Source organism: Nothobranchius furzeri, chromosome 16 (assembly GCF_043380555.1).
Source record: "Nothobranchius furzeri strain GRZ-AD chromosome 16, NfurGRZ-RIMD1, whole genome shotgun sequence".
In the NCBI taxonomy this organism is placed as follows: Eukaryota; Metazoa; Chordata; class Actinopteri; order Cyprinodontiformes; family Nothobranchiidae; genus Nothobranchius; species Nothobranchius furzeri.
The window spans coordinates 28,253,041-28,273,577 of record NC_091756.1 but is presented as its reverse complement, the minus strand read 5'-3'; the positions used below and the strand labels follow the sequence as shown (position 1 = coordinate 28,273,577).

The window sequence follows — 20,537 nt, the reverse complement described above, 5'->3', positions numbered from 1 at the left end:
CAAGAAGCAGCAACAACAGACACGTCAAAGAAAAACAGATAAAATAAAACAAACAAGATAAAACAGTCAGACACAAAGACAAAGGACTGTTCTCATATATAATGTGTACAAGTAATTAAAAAAGACAATCGTTACGTACTCAGAAGCAGGGACATTGATCAGAAACTATTGATTGCAATGAATTATTGAAGGTAGAAAATGGAATGCATGAAGAGATGAAGTTACTGGAACGTAAATTGCGCTGGTTGTTAGAAGTGATGAGTAATGAGCGAAGATAGGACGGGGTTCTACCGATGATTGTTTCGTATATAAACTGATACCAATGTAACATCCTGCAGGAATGGAGTGATGACCAGTTAACGAGCAGTGGCGGGCGGTGCGTTCCACCCCTGGGCCTTCAGTGATTTCCTATTCAGTCCAATCTAATTTAATACACCTAAAATATCATCAATAGGACATCACAGCTGGAGAAACCTCACACACACACACACACACACACACACACACACACACACACACACACACACACACACACCAGTGGCTGGTCAAGACACATAATTTCCAGAGTCTTTAAAATCAAACTCGCATTCCCAGTTGAGAGTAGGAAGCTGACCACGGATACCGTCAAATCTCAGAAATGAAAGACGGGTTTAAGAGATGAGACAATAAAATAAATAAGTAAAGCAAACACATTATTTGCATTTGTTTTGGAGAAAATTGTACCGCGAAACAATTGAACATGTTGGCGCAGCTGCACACACCACGTCATTCACAATATAAATTGCATAGAAACAGAACACAGAATAATTTCATTTTGCCATTTTATTTCGTTACCATTTATTGATTATTAACAAAATAAAATGACAAAACATTAAAAAAATACTAATAAAATGTTTCTACTCACCAACATAAATGTCCAGCATGGATCTCCTCCTCTCCTGCTCATTAGAAAATAAAATCCATCCTTCTTTCTTTCCTGAGGAAAACCTCAATGGCTCTGTACAGTTTATCTGTGCGCTTCAGGTCCATGAATAGATCCTTTTCTACGGACATGGAGGCTAATGCTGAAAGACGTGTCTGCCCGGTCGTGTTTCTGGCGTACGTTTTAACTCGCTTTAATGCTACCAAATCCATCTGATGCGAGCAACAGGCATTCCCAGCAGAATACCTGCAGCGGTTCTCTGAAGCTGTTAGCCGTGGGTACCGTTCATAGTTGCTTGCCTGAAAATGACGAACAAATCCTTTCCCCTGCTGGGACAAGCCAGCTAGCGTTGGAGTCAGACAACCTGTTCTCACAAGATCCATTTTTTCTTGAAAGGTCCGTCTCGAAAATGGTGCGGCAAATTAATCTGCCACCAAGTCGGTCCCTTCTCCTCTTTCAGCCATCATGTGTTCAAAAATACACCGATAGCTGCCTATAGATACAAATCTCTGTGTTTAGTTTTGATATTTTGCTTCATGCCGCTAGAAAAGTTCTAACTACTGCTTATCCAATCACAGGATGCGTTCATGTCAACTTTTGCGTGAGGCCAGCTAGCTGGCCCGGGCCAAGCTGACTCGTGAGCTGATTGGCTGTCGCAACTGGCCCGTCTCCGTTCACTTACAGCGGACAGTGGGCTTCTCGACTGATTCTGAAGGCCTAGAGCAGACTTAATCTGCCTGAAAACACAAGCTAGCTTAAATCTGATTGGATAACACCCAGCCTTGGTATTTTAACACTGGAAGCAGTGCAGCCAAGTGGTTATAATAGGTTATAAAGAAAATAGACCAGTAAACATTTTTTTTTTAAATAATTACCAAAGGAAAAAAAAATACATTTACGCTTCTGAGTATGTTTAGGCCAGCAGAGAAGGCATTGCTGGCCCTGACTGCCCACCACTGTTAACGAGTGAGTACAGATCCCAATGATGAGTAGTGAAAGGATTGCTGAGTGATAAATTATATTGAGTTTATTAAGAAGTTTTTTGGAAGCAGTCCTATTTCAAACTGACCATCAGAAAGTGAAAAAGCAACTGATTATTTTTTCTTTGTTTCATAACTTATGTGATAAAATAAAACAAGGTTTTTTTTATACTTTTAATTTTAAGCCCATTTCAACTGATAATGATAAATGACCCACACTTGTATAGCGCTTTTCAAAGTCAGAGGACTCCAAAGCGCTTTACACTACAGTGTATCATTCAACCATTCACACTCATATTCACACTGCTAGTGATGAGTCTGAGGAACACTGACAGAGGCGAGAATGATGAGCACAGGCACCACCAGTCCCTCCGACAACCACTAACAAGTAAGGTGGGTTAAGTGCCTGGCCCAAGGACACAACAGCAGAATTCTCTGCCTGGAGCCATTGAACCTGCAACCATCGAAGCGGACTTGGGTGAAGTGCGGATCAAGGGTGCGAAAGGGGTGTGATCAACATCCGCACTTGAGAACTGAGACACTCACTCTGACCCCTGGATTGCGCAACTGAAGGGCACAAGTGTGGAAGTGCGAGTACTGGGATTGGGCCATAACGTGGTCTCCAAGTACCAACATGACACTAGATCTCATGTAATGTTGAAGATTTTACCAAAAACAGCTAGACCTCATGAAAGAGGATAACACGCATCTTCACTAAGTCTTTCATGTATTTTTATTTTTTGAGTGTTTGGTCACGGTAGAGTCAAGTACATTCAGAGAAAAGTTTGCTGCTCTTTTGTTTTACCTGGAGAAAATTTTTACCTGCAGTCTCAGTTGATCCCTGTACCGAATCTCCTCCTCATTCTCACTCTGCTGGAGCAACTCCTGGAATGGGGAGCAGGGAACGAGAGCACAGGAAGCAACAGTGTTTATGGAAAATGTGGTCCTAATTTGGAGAGGAAAATGTTGCACGCAGCACCTTTTAAAAGCCTGATTTCGCATTTCCTCTCTGAGGCCAAGTGAAAGAAAAAATTTATATTCCTCTGCTTAGTTTGATCAGGAGAACTAGACCATCCCATCCAGCTGGCTTTATGATAAAATTGTTCCTCAAAATCCTGATAATCCTTCTTGCTGTACTGTTTGAACTTTTCTTGGTATTTAATTCTAAGAAGAAGAAAAAACAGATGGGTTGCATTTGGCATTTTCTCTGACACATGGTGCAAATAAAGAAACATTTATTTTTGTCCACAATGTTTGATGCTGTAATTAGTACTCTGCAGTATTTTGGTGTCCACTCTGAAGGGGGTGACTAACATGACACTAACATGTGGACTTTACAAAGGAGATCATTAAAAACATGTCTCAGTCTCCCTGGAGCCATAACACATCCCAGTTCCTCAGGTCTGAGCTTGTTTATGGGACACGGTAAAACCTTTGAACCCTAAAAATACCCGCTTCTATAACCTGCAAGCCTCTCATAAAGTTTTACTAAGGTAACTTTAATATTTAAGGCAAAATTCTGTCCAAAATCATTGGAAATGCTGATGCTAACTGCTAATCCCCCGACGATCAAACCAAGGGGGAACCCTATGGTGTTTCTCAATGTCAAGGCACCTGGTCTTGCGAAGTGATGTCTTGCGAGGCCAGGCGTCTTGCTTACGAGGACACTGTCCTTCCTTGGTCAAAGAAAACAGTTAAATGGAACAGACTTGCATCACGTGACTGCGGCTTCCACGGCGGTCACGTAACGTCACGTGACACGGGAGATAACGTTATATTTTATATGTATTTGTTTCAGTAAAAATATATAAGGAGCCTTTAACCTTTTAAACTGTGTATATATTTATTAAATTAAAAATATAAGTGAGTTACTACCCGCTAGCCACCGAAGCTGCAACTACTAAGCAAGTAACCAACTATAGATAACTCCTCTGGATCTATAAAAAAAAACATTTTTAATTAGCTGACTTACTTTTAAACTTGAATTTTGCCCGCAAAGTAGCTGCCGGCATCTGATCCACCATCCTTTTGGAAATACAGCAGTGTATTCTGGGTAATTTTGACCAAGGCTAGGCTACAAGACACCTCCCGTGTATCCTCGCTCAGCTAGCTAAACGGCTAACAAACGGAGAACACACGCCTCGGTAGAACATAAACACTGGAACACGTCTTGGTGGCTCCCGATGACGTATCTCCTAAGCAACCAGGGCGGGGCCAAGACATCAAGGCGAGGTTCCTTGGCATTGAGAAACACCCCTAGGCTCTCAGACCTGAAGCCAACACGGAAGTGGCAAAAGTTGCAGTTCTATCCTCATCCACTAGGGGCTAGCACCAGAAGTGAGCAAATCCTCATTGACTCCCATGTTAAAAATAGCAATTTCACAGCAGAAACAAACATGTTTACAGCCTGGTTCAAAAAACATTTTAGGTTTAATGCTTAAAATTCTGAATAAATAATGAGCATCAGAGGCACGTGACTTCAGAGCTAGCTCCGGAGAGCGGCCTCAGCCTGGGCCTCACGTTAATAGATGTTCGGCCATTTCGACTCTCTGAACTTTAGTGTTGTCTTCTGTGTGTTTGTCTGAAATTATTTGGACACAGCGGGCAAGCTGTGGTTATTGACTGCACAAACAGATCATCCAAGCAGTTTCTGATTCTTTTTATCAGTAAGTAAAATGTATTTCTGTACTTTATTGTGCTGCCTGAATGGGGGGAATACTGTGTCATTTAACTGCTTGGTCAAACATGTTAGTGGGGCTGGATAAGAAACTTGAGCGGGTGCTTCTCCTGTCTCCTGCACGGGAACAGTTGCTAGAGCACTCGGCTGGCTGTTCCCGATTCCTGGGGCAGCCGCATCGGCTCTAATGTGAGGCTGTAGTCGTGCTGGTCATTAGTGGATCTCTGAGGGAAACCACAGAAGCACAGCATCTCTTTTGGTTGACACTGCTTCAATTTTGAGTCGCTCAGCCACACTTTTCTCGCTAATAGTTTGCTGGTTGAATGAGGGGAAATTCTGTGCGTTTACCATAACACTGCTTGGTCTAAGATGGTTTGAACGTGTTGGTGTGGGTGCTGGGTAACAAAACTAGAGCTACATACCTGACCGAGGATAGCGGAGGCTATTGGGCTTTGCTGTTCCTCCGCGGTCAAAGATCCGCGAGTCCGCTGTTGTTGACACGGAGCCAGGAGACGAGTCGACAACGCCGGACTCGTGGATCTTTGAATGTAATTTAACAGACTTGTGTTATTTATGGAGACAAATCGCCGGCATTGCAGAGCAAACAGACAGTGGTAAAGTCGCGTTGCTGTTAGCTAATCAGAGGTGGCGTGTCCAAATGTCTGATTCCACATCCTGCCATCTGAAGCTCTCCTCTCATGTGGCTCACTTCAAGTTCCTGAAACAAAACCAAAAATGCAGGACTTACACAGTGTTCATTCCTACTAGAAGCCACTGCAAATGCGTCTAAAACATAAGCAAAGTATTGCTTTAAATAATAGGCAACGCAGTTTTTTAAATACCAACTTCAATGCCATGCTGGTGTCTTCGTGAATAGTTCATTTCTCATAATGACAAAACCAACTTGGTGATGATTAGCAGACCTGTTTACCCGCTAAGCTTAATATGTGTTAACATGCTTATTTTCTAATTAGTACTAAACAAAACACCCCGCTGAGGTTGTGGTTTGTGGTGTAGAGACGATGGATTGAAAAGGAGTGGGGGATGGAGAAGGATAAACAAATCTTGACATGACCAAAAGATGCTTTTGGTTTATTAATAGGTATTTACTGCAGACTTGGGAAGATGACGTCAAACTGTGGCTCGAAGATTCATGGCCGTGCTGTCTGAGGGTTTATACGAGAGGCTGGCGTGCAAAGGGTAAAGATGGTGGCCAATGAATGTATGGCTGCTGAAGTGACACTAGGACATCTTGGGCTTGGTTTTTGTAGCGTTTTGGTTTCACAGAAATATTTATGAAATATTAGACATACAGCATCCAATCACAGGCCTAAACCACTCAAATCAAGTCACTGAAGAGATTCCCTTCAAGTGCCAGGAACTAGTTTTTGACTAAAGGAACTAAGTCATGTGCAAGAACCAACAGCTTGCTGCTGAAAAGTATTGAAATTTTAACGAGACATTTCCTTTAGAAGTGATGGAAATGTCTCGAAAAATTAAAATGTTTTTGTAAGAAAGCCTTTGAACACTAGTCCATATCGATAAGCTAACAGCTAGTTAAAGTAGGGTCAAGAGTAAAGGGAATTGCTGCAAGCTTAAAATCACTATTCCTAAAATAGTCTTAGATTTTATTTAGCGCTTATCAGAGAAAGAAAAACCACAGAGTTCTTCACAAAGATCAATAAAAGTCCCACTAATTGTCAGTCTACTGCCTTTGGCTGTATTCCCAACAGCACTACTCAGCATGGATAGCTGCGGTTTGGTTTGACAGACTTTTCCAGCGGCACGCTGTTTACTGATCACCTTACGTTATTTTAGTCAAAACAAAGGACTTAAGTACCTTTATCCGCTCATGTCTAAGAAAAGCTCAAGTCTAAATCGTACCAAGTTGTTTCATACCCGACACCATATTTGTTGTTTTTCTCCGCAGCTCTGGCACTAAGCTTGCCCAACATCGCTACAAATGTAGAGTGCTGAGATTGGCCCGACCTAAAATTGTTTAGGGTCAACGGTAGACCTGCCGAGGTTACAATGGAGCGTGGCTAGATCAACCTGCAAAGCAAAATCTTTTGCTTCTTCTAAAGTTTGTTTAGATTTCTAGACTCATGGACTTTCACCCCACTCATCCCTGGTCATATTACACAATCTAGTGTTCAGGGCATCACTTGATGCTATGCTCGATGCCCGACGGAAGCTTCATTTGTGGTTTTAAATGTTTAATTTTCTAACGAGATGTTTTATGTGTATTAAAGTCCTGGAGCCAAGCACAATCACTGTTCAATCTCAATGAAAACCACATGAAGTCGGTGTAACGATCAATAAATGAAACCAAGAGTGTTTAGTTTATTGATCATTTGATCACGTGGGCTTCTGACTGAAGTCCAATTCTGACTCTTTTTATCCTTTTAATGAACTAGCAAATCCATTTTTTTTTTTTTTTGGTTTTACCTGCTATCGCGTGGCATTCTTTCTCTCAACATCTATTTTGGCTTTTTTTTTATTCTCTCCTGGTATTTCTCTTCATGTAGCCACATGTTAGCATGGTGTTTGAACTCTGAATCACGCTGCCTGAATCCAGTCCAGTCAGCGGAAAGTTCAGCTCCAGTCTGGACACGGTGCTGGCTGTGGAATGATGCTCCTGCTGTTTGTCCTCTTCCAGCTGTTTACTGCAGGAAAACGTTGGTAAAATCGAACATTTCAATGAAAACAATTCAAAAACAACTGGATTAATATTCATCGTGTTTACTTCTTCGCTTTCATAAAAAGTGAGTCACAGAGGGCAGATTCAGTTCAGCTAAAGATGAAAAGACATTCTTTTACACACGTCTGGAGCAGGTTTTCCTTTAGGTTCAATAGATACACAACACTAGCTTTAGCAGCCATCCCCTAAAGACTTTGATTTCTGTAAATGCTGTAAAAGTAGGTTAGCGGTTTTAAGCAAACAAATCCGAGTGCCCGCTGTGTTGAATCCCAGCTCTGTCATTGGCTGCAGGCTGGGGTGGTGTGAGTCGGCCCAGCTGGAATGGCAGGCGGCCTACGCAGCGGAGCAGAGAGAGGGTTCTTTGGGATTTCTTTGGTTTAGTTTTTGACACTTTTACCCGTGAGAATGGCACAGAGGGGCTATGATTTCACACCAGAGGAGCATTTTCCCACATGCCATCAGCCAGTTAGAGGCATTGAGGGCAAACTACCAGGAACATTCAAATACAATCCACATAGTTTCTCTAAAAACGTGTTGACCTTATTTACAGCCACCTTTGGTACTCATCTGCCAACTTGAAGGATGCACAACCAGTTGTAAACACAACAATGCTGTAATTTGTCCATTTGTTGCTAATTACCAAGTGAACTCAGCTTTAAGATGACATAAAACATATTTCCAAAGGAGGACACGCTTATTACTATACTACTATACTACTATACTATACTCTTTCACCAGAAAACAAAACAAAACAAAACAGCTTTCTATTAAAGATTATTTATGTTTAAAACTCTGGCATAGTTACTTATATTTGTAACAGAAAAATATCTAATTTAATATTTTGTTGTCTATCTTTTGCTGTTATCTAATATCATACCATACCATTTTATTTCTATAGCACATATAAAAAACAGCATGAAAGCCGACCAAAGTGCTGCACATGACATTGTCATAAAAACAATGCGAGAATATTACAAAACAGATAAAAACAGTCAATAAATGCAATGGTGTGAGCAGGTCCAACAAATAGGAGGGTGCGAGACTATTCAAAGCCTTAAACACAACAAGCAGTACATTAAATCTCACACTGAAGGTGATGGGAAGCCAATGGAGGTGCGCCAGAATCAGAGTGATATGACTGCGTCTATTTGTGTTCATCGAGAATCATGCTGCGGCTTTCTGCACAATCTGCAGACGACTCAGGCCTCAAACAGGAGTGGCAATGAGAATTTAATTTGCATAGTCTAGTAGTCTAGTAACGGCATGCATAACAGATCCCAAATGAGACCACCAGAATTGGAGTCAGGCATGTTAGACAGCGTAATTTAAAGAAACAATATTTAACAACCATATTAATCAAATTTTACCTCAAGGCTGGTGACACTGCTTGAGACCTACATTTTGAAGGTTTGGAACAACACAGCAGCAAAGGAGAATTTGGGGATCAACAAGAATACACTAAGTCTTTGACTCATTCAGCTTTAGGAAGCTTGCAGCTTACCACTGTAGGAGAAACTGGCTTGCTCAGCCATATTGTAGCGTTGTGGTTTTATGCTCTTTTATGAAAGAGGAACCATGCTACGTATTAATTCGGAATATTAATTTGTAATAAATCAATAACCAAATTTTATATTGTTAAGAAGACTCAAAGGTTGTTTTCATCGATAAACTGGCGATAATATCTGTGTGTCTGTGTTTCAGTTCAATGAGGAAACCAGTTTGACAATTAAAAGTTTTAATTCTTCAAATTAAACTAATGATTTTGAAATTGACAAACAGGAAATAACAATCAACATTGGCAACTTGTGGGACAATCTTTAACAGTTGATATGATCAAATAGACCTTGTGGTGAATTTATGAAGATTGAGAATGTTGTGATATGAATGCGTGTGTGAGTCTGATTTTGCTTCAGGAAGAACAGGTGTCTGAGTGAAGTGATGGTTTGGATAAACTTAGGTCTTATCAGAGAACTGCATCAAACGCTAAACACCGTGCTCTGTCTCACCGAACTCTTGTGGACCCTCTTTCGGATCCGGGCCGTGGAGGATGGTGATGGTTCATCCAGATGACACCAACGGCTGACAGGGGAGACGTAGGTGTCGAACGGAACCGGTCCAGAGTTGCCCTCGGTACACGTTGATGGTAAAGCGTTTAGTTCACTCAGAAATCAAAGACTCTGTATGAGTCTGCATTAGAAGTTGCGATTCAGCTGTCCTATCTGGCTGACAGGAACAGCGTGAGGGGGGGGGGGGGGGGGGGGGGGGGGAATTGAGCCGGTGGGCTCCGTTCCCCCGTTAGCGGTTGTTCACACGTCCTCTCTCTTTCGTTGTCAAGCACGAACTGAAATCATAAGACTGAAATTTACCAAAGGCCTTTCTCTTCTCAAAACAAACGTGTGCGTCAGCAAATGTGTTTTGGAGTTTACTGTGAGAATCTGTGTGTGGGTGTGTGTGAGTGTTTGTGTGCTTGAGTGTGTCTGAAGGTCAGTAACAAACATCCTCAAACATTATCTAATTAAGTGTGGATTCATTAATCCATTATAATTACCCAAAGCATAAGAACCATTCATTTGATTAAAACACATTTATAATGAGCAAAATAATAATGGTTATTCTAACATTAAAATCAAGAAACAAAGTTTTAAGACGTGTTATGTTATGACTACTTTTATGGGAACAACATCTTCTGTGGGAACAACATCTTCTGGCACGAAGCTGCAGGTGGCAGATGTTATGATTTCCTCCCAGACTCGCTGGCGTTCAGGTCTTAATCTGTGGGTGAAAGTTCTCAACGACCCAGCTTTGACCCAGCTGAGTCCAACACCACCTTTGTGACAGAAAACCCACACTTCCTCACGTTACACCACCTTTTCACATCTGACAGACAGAGATTTATAAGTCCATGTTTGGTCTATTCATAGCCAAATAAATCTGGCAGTCATCAGCGTAGACATGGTAACTGATACCGTGCCTATCAAAATATTTTCCCAAAGTGAGAAGATAAATGGAAAAGAGGAGGGGCCCAAGGACAAAACTTTGTGGCACGCCCCAATTTAACAGACGACAGCATGGGGAACAGGCACCAATCTGCACGCTGAAAGATCTGCCAGGAAGAAGCAGAACCAGTCAGGAGCAGTGCCCGACAGACCAACCCAAGACTCAAGTCGATCTAACAGGACATGGTGGCTGACTGTGTCAAAAGCTGCTGAAAGATCTAATAGCAGCAGTACATGAGACACAGACCCAACTAAGATATCATCCAGTACTATGAAGATTCTGTGCTACTGTGTGGTCTGAAAGCACATTGAAACACATATAATAATGAATTTCTATGTGGGCCATAATTTGTGTATGTACAATTTTCTCCTGATCCTTAGATTTGAACGGAACTTTGGAAATGGGGTGTCGGTCATCGTGGTTAGAACAGTCCAGACCGGGCTTCTTCAAAATATCAAGCTTTTTGTCTTTGACTTGATCAAATATATCTGGTTCTCAGTGAGAAGTCACTTACATAACCTTGTGTTGCCGTTGGGTTTTCCTTGCTTTCTCAGCAGTTTGTGACATCCCTCAGATATTTCCTTTGTGCATGTAAACCTCAGACCGCTGACTTTAGGGCTCAGCTCAAATCATTAAAATTAGATCAAGGAAATTTTAAGGGAGTTAAATGTTTTTTTAATCCAGAATCACAGAATGAAATGGACCACTTCCTCTCCCAACCTTGTTTAGACAGGTGAGTGAAACTGCAAAGTTCGGCTTCGGTCCCATGACTGCAAGCCACCTCAGACAATCGAGCCATTCCAACGCAAACATGAAGCACTGTGGTTCAGAAATCAAGATAAAGCAGCTGAAAACCAAAGGAAGGAGTCCTCAGATTCACCTCATGTTAAATAAATACTCTAAACTGATCCTCTACACAGCTAAAGCTGCAGTCCACAACTCACTATCTGCTCCTATTCTGTTGTTGCTATAATCTAACAACTTGCACATAAACTTGACTATTGCTGAAACTTCATGTCAGAACTTTGCATCTAAGTGCAAGGCTTTGGTAAAGGTCTCTGTTTATGTAGCTCATCCTATTTGTATTGAGAGGATTTTCTTGAGCTTTTTCTGGTTTTTGCTCCGTCAGCCTCACTGGACTGTTCTCCTTGGTGATGTGGATGTTTGGCCCGTGCTGTGAGGACAGCAGCATCCTCTAAGTAACTGTTGTTTAGTTAATCAGCATTTCTAATAGGGCTGATCGATTTTAGGAAAAGATTGAATTGCGATTTATTTGTCAGGAATTGCGATTTTCCTATGCATGCCTCGTGCAAATGCTGGTGATGATTTTTCAGGTGCCGGTATAAGTTTGTTATGTTTCCAGTTAAAGTTGCAACTTTAGCGCGACAGGTTCTGCACAGTACCTGTTTTGTTGCACGTCTGCAGTCTCAAACCCAAAATTCTCCCAAATGACCAACGTGCTCGCTTTGAAGATTGCCGTGTGGACAAGAATTCTGTGTTGTTTACTTGCTGAGAACGTGCCGCACAAGAGAACGAGTAGGCGGAGCAGCTAATTGGTTTGCGTCACTCATAGTGACACATGACAACTCCCCTAACACAGCAGTCAGTGAGGGGCACAAATTAAGAGTGACATGCTTGCACACCAGTATGGGGGAGAGTCGTGGTGTTACACAGCTGATCTTGGGTCTGTTAGTTGCTCAGCCAAAAACCGCAGCTTTGACGATCCCGAAATCGTGTTTTCTGAGGTTGCAATTTCGGTTTGAAAACGATAGATCGTTCAGCCCACATTTGTAATCACTTAGAGCAGGGTTGGAGAACACTGCTCTAATCCACTAAGATCAGGCTATTTTACCAAAGAATGAACAGAATGGTGTTTAATGAATGACCTCAATTAGAAGTTTTGACCGGATTGACAAGCTAATGGCTAGTTTGTGTGGTGCCAAGACCAGTTTTGAAAATGTTAAGTTAGTAAAATTAGTAAGTAATTTTTAATTATATAGATCAAAACTAAATAAAACGTAATGATCTAAAAACAGAAATAGATCAACATCCGAAAAAATAAAGTTAAACTAATGAAAGATGATTACAAATTAAAGTTAAAAATAAGAAAATAAAAGGTTTAGGTAAAAGCAGCAGCAGCTTTGAATAAAAGGGCCTTTTGCTGTTTTTTAATAGTGTCCACACTGTCAGTATACGTAAGGATAAAGGAAGATCAAAGTCGAGGTGCAACAGTGTGGAAGGAGCGATCACCTCGACTTTTGTATCTGGTCTTTGGAACTTCTAGAAGGTTCTGGTGTGTGGACCTGGGGCTCAGGTTGGAGCATAAGGCTTTAACAGTTCAGTGATATACGGAGGAGCTTGACCATGTAGAGTGAGGATTCTAAAGGTAATGGGTAACCAGTGTAGAGACATCAGAATAGGAGTGATGTGAGCTCTTCTGTTTGCTCCAGTTAGGAGCCTCGCTGCAGAGTTTTGGACCAACTGAAGGCGGGTCTAGGGCTTTTTTGTTAAAACATGAAGAGTGTGTTACAGTAATCTAGACGAGTTTACTTGCATACTTACTAAAAAATACAGTTGCGTGAATTTTTAGGGCTGTGAATCGATTAAATGTTTTAATCGCATTATTTGCATGAGTTACATAAGTTACTTATTATTATGCTTCATCTCAGATTATAAATATGCATCTACTCATAATAAACCATATATTTTTTATTAGTGTGCTTTATGCAAATAAATGTTTATTACAACAGCCAAAAACAATGACAAATCCTGTTCAGGATGTTCAAAAACTACAGTGGGTACGGAAAGTATTCATGTCAAATTTTCTGTGATGTTGTAGACATTTGCTAAAATCATTAATGTTCCTCATTAATGAACACACAGCACCCCATATTGACAGAAGAACACAGAAGATTAGAAATGTATGCAGACTTATTACAAAATACCCTCAGTTAGGTCGGACAGTCTGCTCTAAGGTTCTGGTCATCCCAAATGTCTTTCATTTAAGGATTATGGAGACCACTGTGCTCTTAGGAACCTTAAGTGCAGCAGAGATGTTCTTGTAATTTTGGCCAGATCTGTGCCACAATTCTGACTCTGAGCTCTTCAGGCAGTTCCTTTGACCTCATAATTCTCATTTGCTCTGGCATGGATAGTGAGCTGTAAGGTCTTAAATAGACAGGTGTGTGTCCAGTCAGTGTAATCAAACATAGCTGGACTCCAATGAAGGTGTCACAGCAAAGGGTCTGAATATATTTTTGAATAAATCCACAGAAATTTTAAAAATTCTGTTTTTCTGTCAGTATGGGGTGCTGTGTGTACATTAATGAGGAAAATAATGAATTTAATTGATTTGAGCAAACGGCTGCAATATAACAAAGAGTGAAAAATGTCGGGGTTCTGAATACTTCCGTACCCACTGTGTACACAACAGGACCTCCCACACACTGCAGCTGTGTGAAACTTTATAAATTTCATTTTATCAAACTTAGAGGAGATTTAATAGAAAAATGTCCATGTAAAAAGTTTCATTTTAGTTCCTGTTTATTTCAGCGCTGTATACCTATCTTAGCCCCGCCCACAATTATCGCCTTGGTTAAAACGTGGGATGACCTTCATCCCAACCAACAGTGATGAAGATCTCAGCCCTGCTGTTCCCTAGGGATCCTCTGTGTTCAGAGCCAGTGAGCAACAGTGCCGATGTGTTAATGCATGATAAAATCTCATGGTTAGGTGATGGTTAACATGATTGTAACACATTATATTTATCAGCTTTAGTCATTTTATAAATCGTTACATTGATGGTAATTAAGTATTTGATTAGTTATTGGCAAGCACATTTTTATCCAAGGTTTTTTAACAATTTTTTTATTTAACTAGTTCTTTTAACTATCATCTAGTAGTGGGTTTTGCATGAAATAAATGTTCTGAATTTAATGAAATATAAACTTGAAGTATGTTTAGTTTCGACATCGAACTGTTTAATCAGACTTTCTGGATTAAGACAGTCCTTTACCATAGGTGGGATGCATGTCCAAGGCTAATTTAGTGGGCGAATTTTCCATCTTCTATAGATAAAGATTAGGTGGAAGGACAGATATGTAGTGTCACATTTAGAGGAAGCTGAACCCAAAGTGCAGATACCCAGAACAACAAAGGGAGCGAGTAGTTGAAAAAATAAGTAATCCGTTTATTCTGGAGCGTCAAAACAAAATCCAGAATGCTCAAAATGCTTATGACCTTACTGTCTTTGGCAATAAGAAGGTTAGGATGGATGTTATTGCTTAGCTGGACTCCAGGGGAATAAAGACAAAGACTAAGGCTATAACTAAATTAGTGTTTTAACACCTTCATCAGATATCAAGAGTCAGAGGTCTCATGTCCAGACCAGACTTAGAGAAATGTATTCATGCTTTTATTTCTAGTTGGCTGGACTTCTGCAATGGTCTCCTAACTGGTCTTCCCAAAAAAGCTGTGAAGCAACTGCAGCTCATTCAGAATGCTGCTGCTAGAGTCTTAACAAGAACTAAAAGAATGGAGCACATCATTCCTGTTCTTACATCTCTACACTGGTTACCAGTAAACTACAGAATAGATTTCAAAGTGCTCCTACTAGTTTATAAATCACTCTACGGCATGGGACCAAAATACGTGTCCGATCTCATTCCTGTATATACGCCCAATAGGGCTCTGAGATCCTTAGGAAATAATCAGCTAGTAGAACCTCGGGTCAGAACCAAGCAAGGTGAAGATGCTTTAAACTACTATTCTGCTCACATATGGAATCAGCTACTCCTGGACCTCAGATCTGCCCCAACCCTAGTGTTGTTTAAAACAAAACTAAAAACCCTAACGTACTCATCAGCCTTTAAATGAATTGTTTCGTATGCTGCATTGTCTCCACCGTAATCTCTGATGTAACTGCTCAACCATAATTCTGTGTTATCCTTTTAGCTCTAAATTATCATTTTATCTGTGCATATTTTTAATTTGTGTTCTCGTGTTTGTTGTGTCGTTTAATGCTAATTGTAAAGCACATTGAATTGTCCCTGTGTTTGAAATGTGCTATGTAAATAAAGCTGCCTTGCCTTGCCTAAAGTTATGGAACTGAATACACTGAAAGGCAGGGGATAATTAGAATACCTAATCAAAATGAATGACGCAACAAGGAGGGGAAACGTGAAGGGGCACAGGAGACAAGGACACGGAACGTGACCTGTAGTTAACCATCACTGCTGTGATTATCATCTGTTGACTGGTGTGTTTGTACCTCTTTCAGCAGTCGATGTTGTTGCTATGGTTACGCAGTGCCCCTGTGCAACACACCCAGATGAGTACCTTGATTATTAGCAGCAGCTAACTAATAGTTAGCCCTTCTGGAGCAAACTGGGGCACTACTGACAGAAGTGTCATTTTTTTGGGGGGCAGTAATAAGTAACCATGGAAATGTTTTATAAAGTAGCATTAGCATTATCCACGTAGAAATGTTTGAGATTGTTTTTGACAGGAGCTGTCCTCTTTGAAACAGCAATAGCCCAGGAGGTAGAGTCCAGTAATCAGAAGGTTGCAGGTTCAATCCCAGCTCCCACCAGACAATGCTGCCGTTGTGTCCTTGGGCAAGACACTTAACCCACCTTGCCTGCAGTGGTGGTCAGAGGGACCGGTGGCGCCAGTGCTCAGCAGGCCTGGCTTCTGTCAGTGCACCCCAGGGCAGCTGTAGCTACACCGTAGCTCATCCCCACCAGTGTGTGAATGTGTGAATGGCTGATTGTGTTGTAAAGTGCCTTGGGGGTCTGTAGAACCCTAAGAAGGTGCTATACCAATAATTTGCTTGAACTACTCCAACTGAGGTGGTTCAAAGAGCTACCTACAACAGATCATAATTGTATACAAAGTCTCCTCTGAAGCCCAGTTCAAAGACCTGAGCTATCCCTATATGGCTCAGAAAGCTGCCTGGACAGAGAAGATGAAGGACGCTCCTCGGGGAGATGTTTTATAACGCTTCAGTTTTATAGAAGCTCTCCTGGGGAGACTGGGGCCTATTTGCACACCCTCAGGGTCTTTTTAGACTAAAGAAAGGTGCTAAACTACACCACTACTATTTTAAAGGTTTACTGTTCTTACAGCAATGCAGACTGCTTGGTGCTCTAGAAGTGAAACATGCTAAGGAAATCTAATTAAAATCCAGCTTTAATATTTTTTCTGAGCTAGCTCTTTGCTGTGAAGCTCTATGACACCATTTTAAAGTGAAGTCAGAAGTTTAACTGTTGGGTTTCACTGGAACAGCTTGTTCTACGGGAAGCTTTGACCCCCTGGTTGTTCTTGGCTGACATGGTTGCAATTTTAAAGCCTGAATGCTTTAACATATGGAGCTCAGTGTGTGCTGCCTGTGGCTGCTAGACAGATTAGAGATGTTTAGGTGAGCTCTTGCTTAACAAATCTGGTGCAGCTCAGAAATATGCAGTAAGGAAATGATTTAACCCTCTCAGGCTCAAAATAAGTTTTGATAAAAGGAGGAACAACTAAGTCCTTCAGGGGTACTTCTGAGTTAAAAAATGCTCATGAAATACGTATGTGGAGTAGCCAGGTAGGTAGGTTTTAACGTTGCAAATCTGCAACGCCTGCCTCCAGAGGATTACATTAGGCAAGGCAGTTTTATTTGTATAGCACATTTCAAACACAAAGGCAATTCAAAGTGCTTTACAGAAGCAAGAAAATAAATGAAGACATTAATTTCAGATTTAACAAACAGGTAAAAGGCATAGTCAACGGGTAGCAGTTACAGTGCAGAAGGTGCAGCACAAGAAACATTTATTCAAAGGCTGATGAATAAATGAAGGTTTATAACTTAGTTTTAAAAGTTTCTGGAGTTGGAGCACATTTGAGGTCATGATGAAGCTGATTCCATCTGTGTGCAGCATGGTAGCTAAAAGCAGCTTCACCCTGTTTGGTTCTGACCCGAGGTTCTACCAGCTGACTGTTTACCAAGGATCTGAGAGCCCTGCTGGGCGTATATACTGGAAGGAGATGTACTTTAACCCCATGCCATTGAGACATTTATAGACTGGTAAAAGCACTTTGAAGTCGATGATGTAGTTTACTGGTAACCAGTGTAGAGATTTAAGAACAGGAGTGATGTGCTCGGATCTTTTGGTTCTTGTTAAGACTCTAGCAGCAGCATTCTGAACAAGCTGCAGTTGCTTTACAGCTTTTATGGGAAGACCAGTTAGAAGACCATTGCAATAGTCCAGCCTGCTGGAGATGAACACATTCATTAGTTTGGCTGCATGGCGGCGCCGTTGTTAGCACTGTTGCCTTGCAGCACGAAGGTTGCAGGTTCGAAACTCGACTGCGGCCTTTCTGCGTGGAGTTGCGTGTTCTCCCCATGCATGCTTGGGTTTCCTCCGGGTACTCCAGTTTCCCCCACAGGTCACAACATGGCCTATAGGTTATAAATTGTAAGTCGCTTTGGATAAAAGCGTCTGCCAAATAAATAAACATAACATAGTTTGTCTTGTTTTGACATGAGACCTTTGAGTCTGGTTAACTGATGGAGATGTGACCAGTGAAGCTCAAGTCTGAATCAGTGGTATCACCAAGATTTCTAACCGGAGACTTTGTCTTCATTCCTTTGGAGCTAAGTTGAAAAGTAACTTGCATCCCATCCTTCTTATTTCCAAAGACATTAACTTCAGTCTTGTCTTTGTTTAACTGGAGGAAACTTGATTGCATCCAGTCATTAACTTGCTCTAGGCACGAACAGAGTCTAGGGGACCAGATTCATTAGGCGATAGAGATACGTAGATCTGGGTGTCATCTGCATAACTATGATAGGCGATGTTGTTATTGTTTATGACCTGGCTCAGTGGAAGCATGTAGAGATTGAAAAGCAGCGGTCCAAGACTCGAGCCTTGTGGGACACCGCATGTCAGGGTGATTTGTATAGTTTTGTTTGTGACATTTTTATTGTTTTTGTTTCAGGTCTGGCAGTGTGAGAGATCACTGGGATGAAATATATTACTTTGTGGAGAATTTAGCCGAGAAATTTAAAAGGTAAGAGGTCCTTCATAAATATGTTTGCAATATAATATGCACTCACTGGTCATTTTATTAGGTACACCTGCTAGTTTGGTCCTGCTTTTACCTTCAGAACTGCCTTAACTCCTGCCCCACCATCCCTTTGCTTGGGTGTTTTGTCCTTTAGATGAACCAGTTTTTGTCTGAGAAACGCTGAAGAAGTTTCTCCAAACAAAACATTCTAATAAACTTCAAACCCAACAGCACTCTCAAACAAAAGCGGGTTCATCCAAAGGACACAACAACCAAACAAGCTTAGTGTCATTGCATGCATGGCTCAGTATGGAAAAACCAAACCTAGCACCCACACAAGCTCATACAAAACCCTCTAATCTTCCTCCCCAATACCTCATTATAACTTCTGCATTTGAAACCTCACAATACAGATTTTCTCTTGTTGCATTACTTTTATGTTAAACACCTGGAGCTTTGTGGTCTGCAGATCTGTTCATACTGTGTTCTTGCAACAAATAAACAATTCTCATGGTACTATCTCCCGCAAACAAAAACACTTTGTTCTCAGATACTTGAACATGTGTGTAAACCTTTCTCAGCAGAGTTCACTGATATATAAACATAATCCACATCTGAGGATTCTGAGACTTTGTGCTGCTGTCACGCAAAGCAGGTCCAAGTTCTGCATGCTGGTTCAAAATCATTTGTCACATTCTGTTTTGCAACCATGTCCGTGCCATCTGAATGATGCACAGAATGAGGTTAAATCAGGAAATTTGCAGAATTGCTCTCATTTGGGAGAATAATGCCAAAACACATCAGCGGCCTCCATTATTTTAAATGTGACCCCCACATGCTGCGTGGTGCAGCATTCAGTGAGGTTTGTCCACACATCTCTGTTTCCAGTGGAATGAGTGCTGACTTCCTGTTTGGACATGCAGGCTTCCATAGCAGCTCTTCTCCACTTTTATAGCATTGGAGAAAAAATTTACTTGAGTCTTCTTAAAATGTGAACTCCAGATATTTTAGGCTTCACATTAGGGCTGGGCGATATGGCCTGAAATCAATATCAAGATATATTGAGGATTTCACCTCGATAGCGATAAATGGATGATAACTACAGGTATGCGCAGAAACAAAAGTTGTCCACTAGATGGGGCTGTCACAAGTTTTACATTGAGTCACATTTTTACGTAATTCAAGTTGGTACAGCTTCTTAAAGGCATATGAACATTGCCAACCTACACACACCTTTAAAGTTTTTGTCATCGTCTGTGTTGACATGGAAAAAATTATCTCAATAAGAGTCAGAAATTTCGATAACGATAAATTGCCCAGTCCTACTTCACATAATCAGGAAACAATTGCAAAAGAAATGTTGTGCTTTAAAAATAAAATATGTTGGAAATCTTAGTATACATTTGTTCATAACTCATGAATTCATGTCAGGTTAATTGGAGCCTAAATTGTTGCTCGGTGAGTGTGTGCTCATGTTTAGCAAGCCACACCACAGCATGGTGGTTTGTTTTCACCTGAATTTGGGAAATAAACACAGCTCAGACCACAATGTAATAAATATTCCTCATCATGATTTTTACCTTATTTTAAAGTGATATAAGTGTTTTTCCTTTTTCTTTCCAGTCCCATGTTGAGGATGTCCTTCATAACATTCAACGCCAGATCTACTACCATCATGAAACTGACAGAGAACAGGTACTCCAGGCTGGGTTTGATTGTTAAGAGGAGTATTTTATCCCTTCAATGTGATTAACTCTACTTCACTGTTTCCTCGTCCTGGAAAAGCTGTGTTTTGATTTACACTAATTAAATACTTATAGATCTGGATCAAGCCTTACCTGTATCTGTTCTGCAGAGTGAACATCAAAAAAGGTCTGAATGCTCTGAAGAAAGAGAAACCTGGTGGAGACACATTTATGGGCCTTGGGCTGCAGAGTGTGAGCTCACATTTTAATGAGATAAAGCATATTGCACATATTTTAATTTCTTCTGATAATTAAAAAAAACTATTTTCTCTTTAAGGCAAATGAACAGATTCATAAGGAGAACTTTGGTAAGCACCTTCCTGTCTGATTACTTTCCTCGCAGACTGCACTTTGGGCTTACAGCTCCTTGTTTTCCAGGCACAGCCAGTGTGATCATTGCTCTGACAGATGGAGAACTCCAGGACGAGCAGCTAATTAGTGCACAACAACAGGTAGGAAACTCAAC

General features: G+C 41.0%; 1 protein-coding gene across 1 annotated transcript in view; it reads left to right on the top strand.

Annotated features, from left to right (window-relative positions):
- Positions 1-20,537, top strand: part of antxr1c (ANTXR cell adhesion molecule 1c) — a 48,817-nt gene that overhangs the window by 3,352 nt on the left and 24,928 nt on the right. Inside the window, exons 2-6 of the mRNA XM_015963629.3 lie at positions 18,258-18,329; positions 19,950-20,021; positions 20,182-20,263; positions 20,349-20,379; positions 20,450-20,523. Of these exons, the coding sequence (XP_015819115.1) occupies positions 18,258-18,329; positions 19,950-20,021; positions 20,182-20,263; positions 20,349-20,379; positions 20,450-20,523 (331 nt within the window). The remainder of the gene's footprint in view (positions 1-18,257; positions 18,330-19,949; positions 20,022-20,181; positions 20,264-20,348; positions 20,380-20,449; positions 20,524-20,537) is intronic.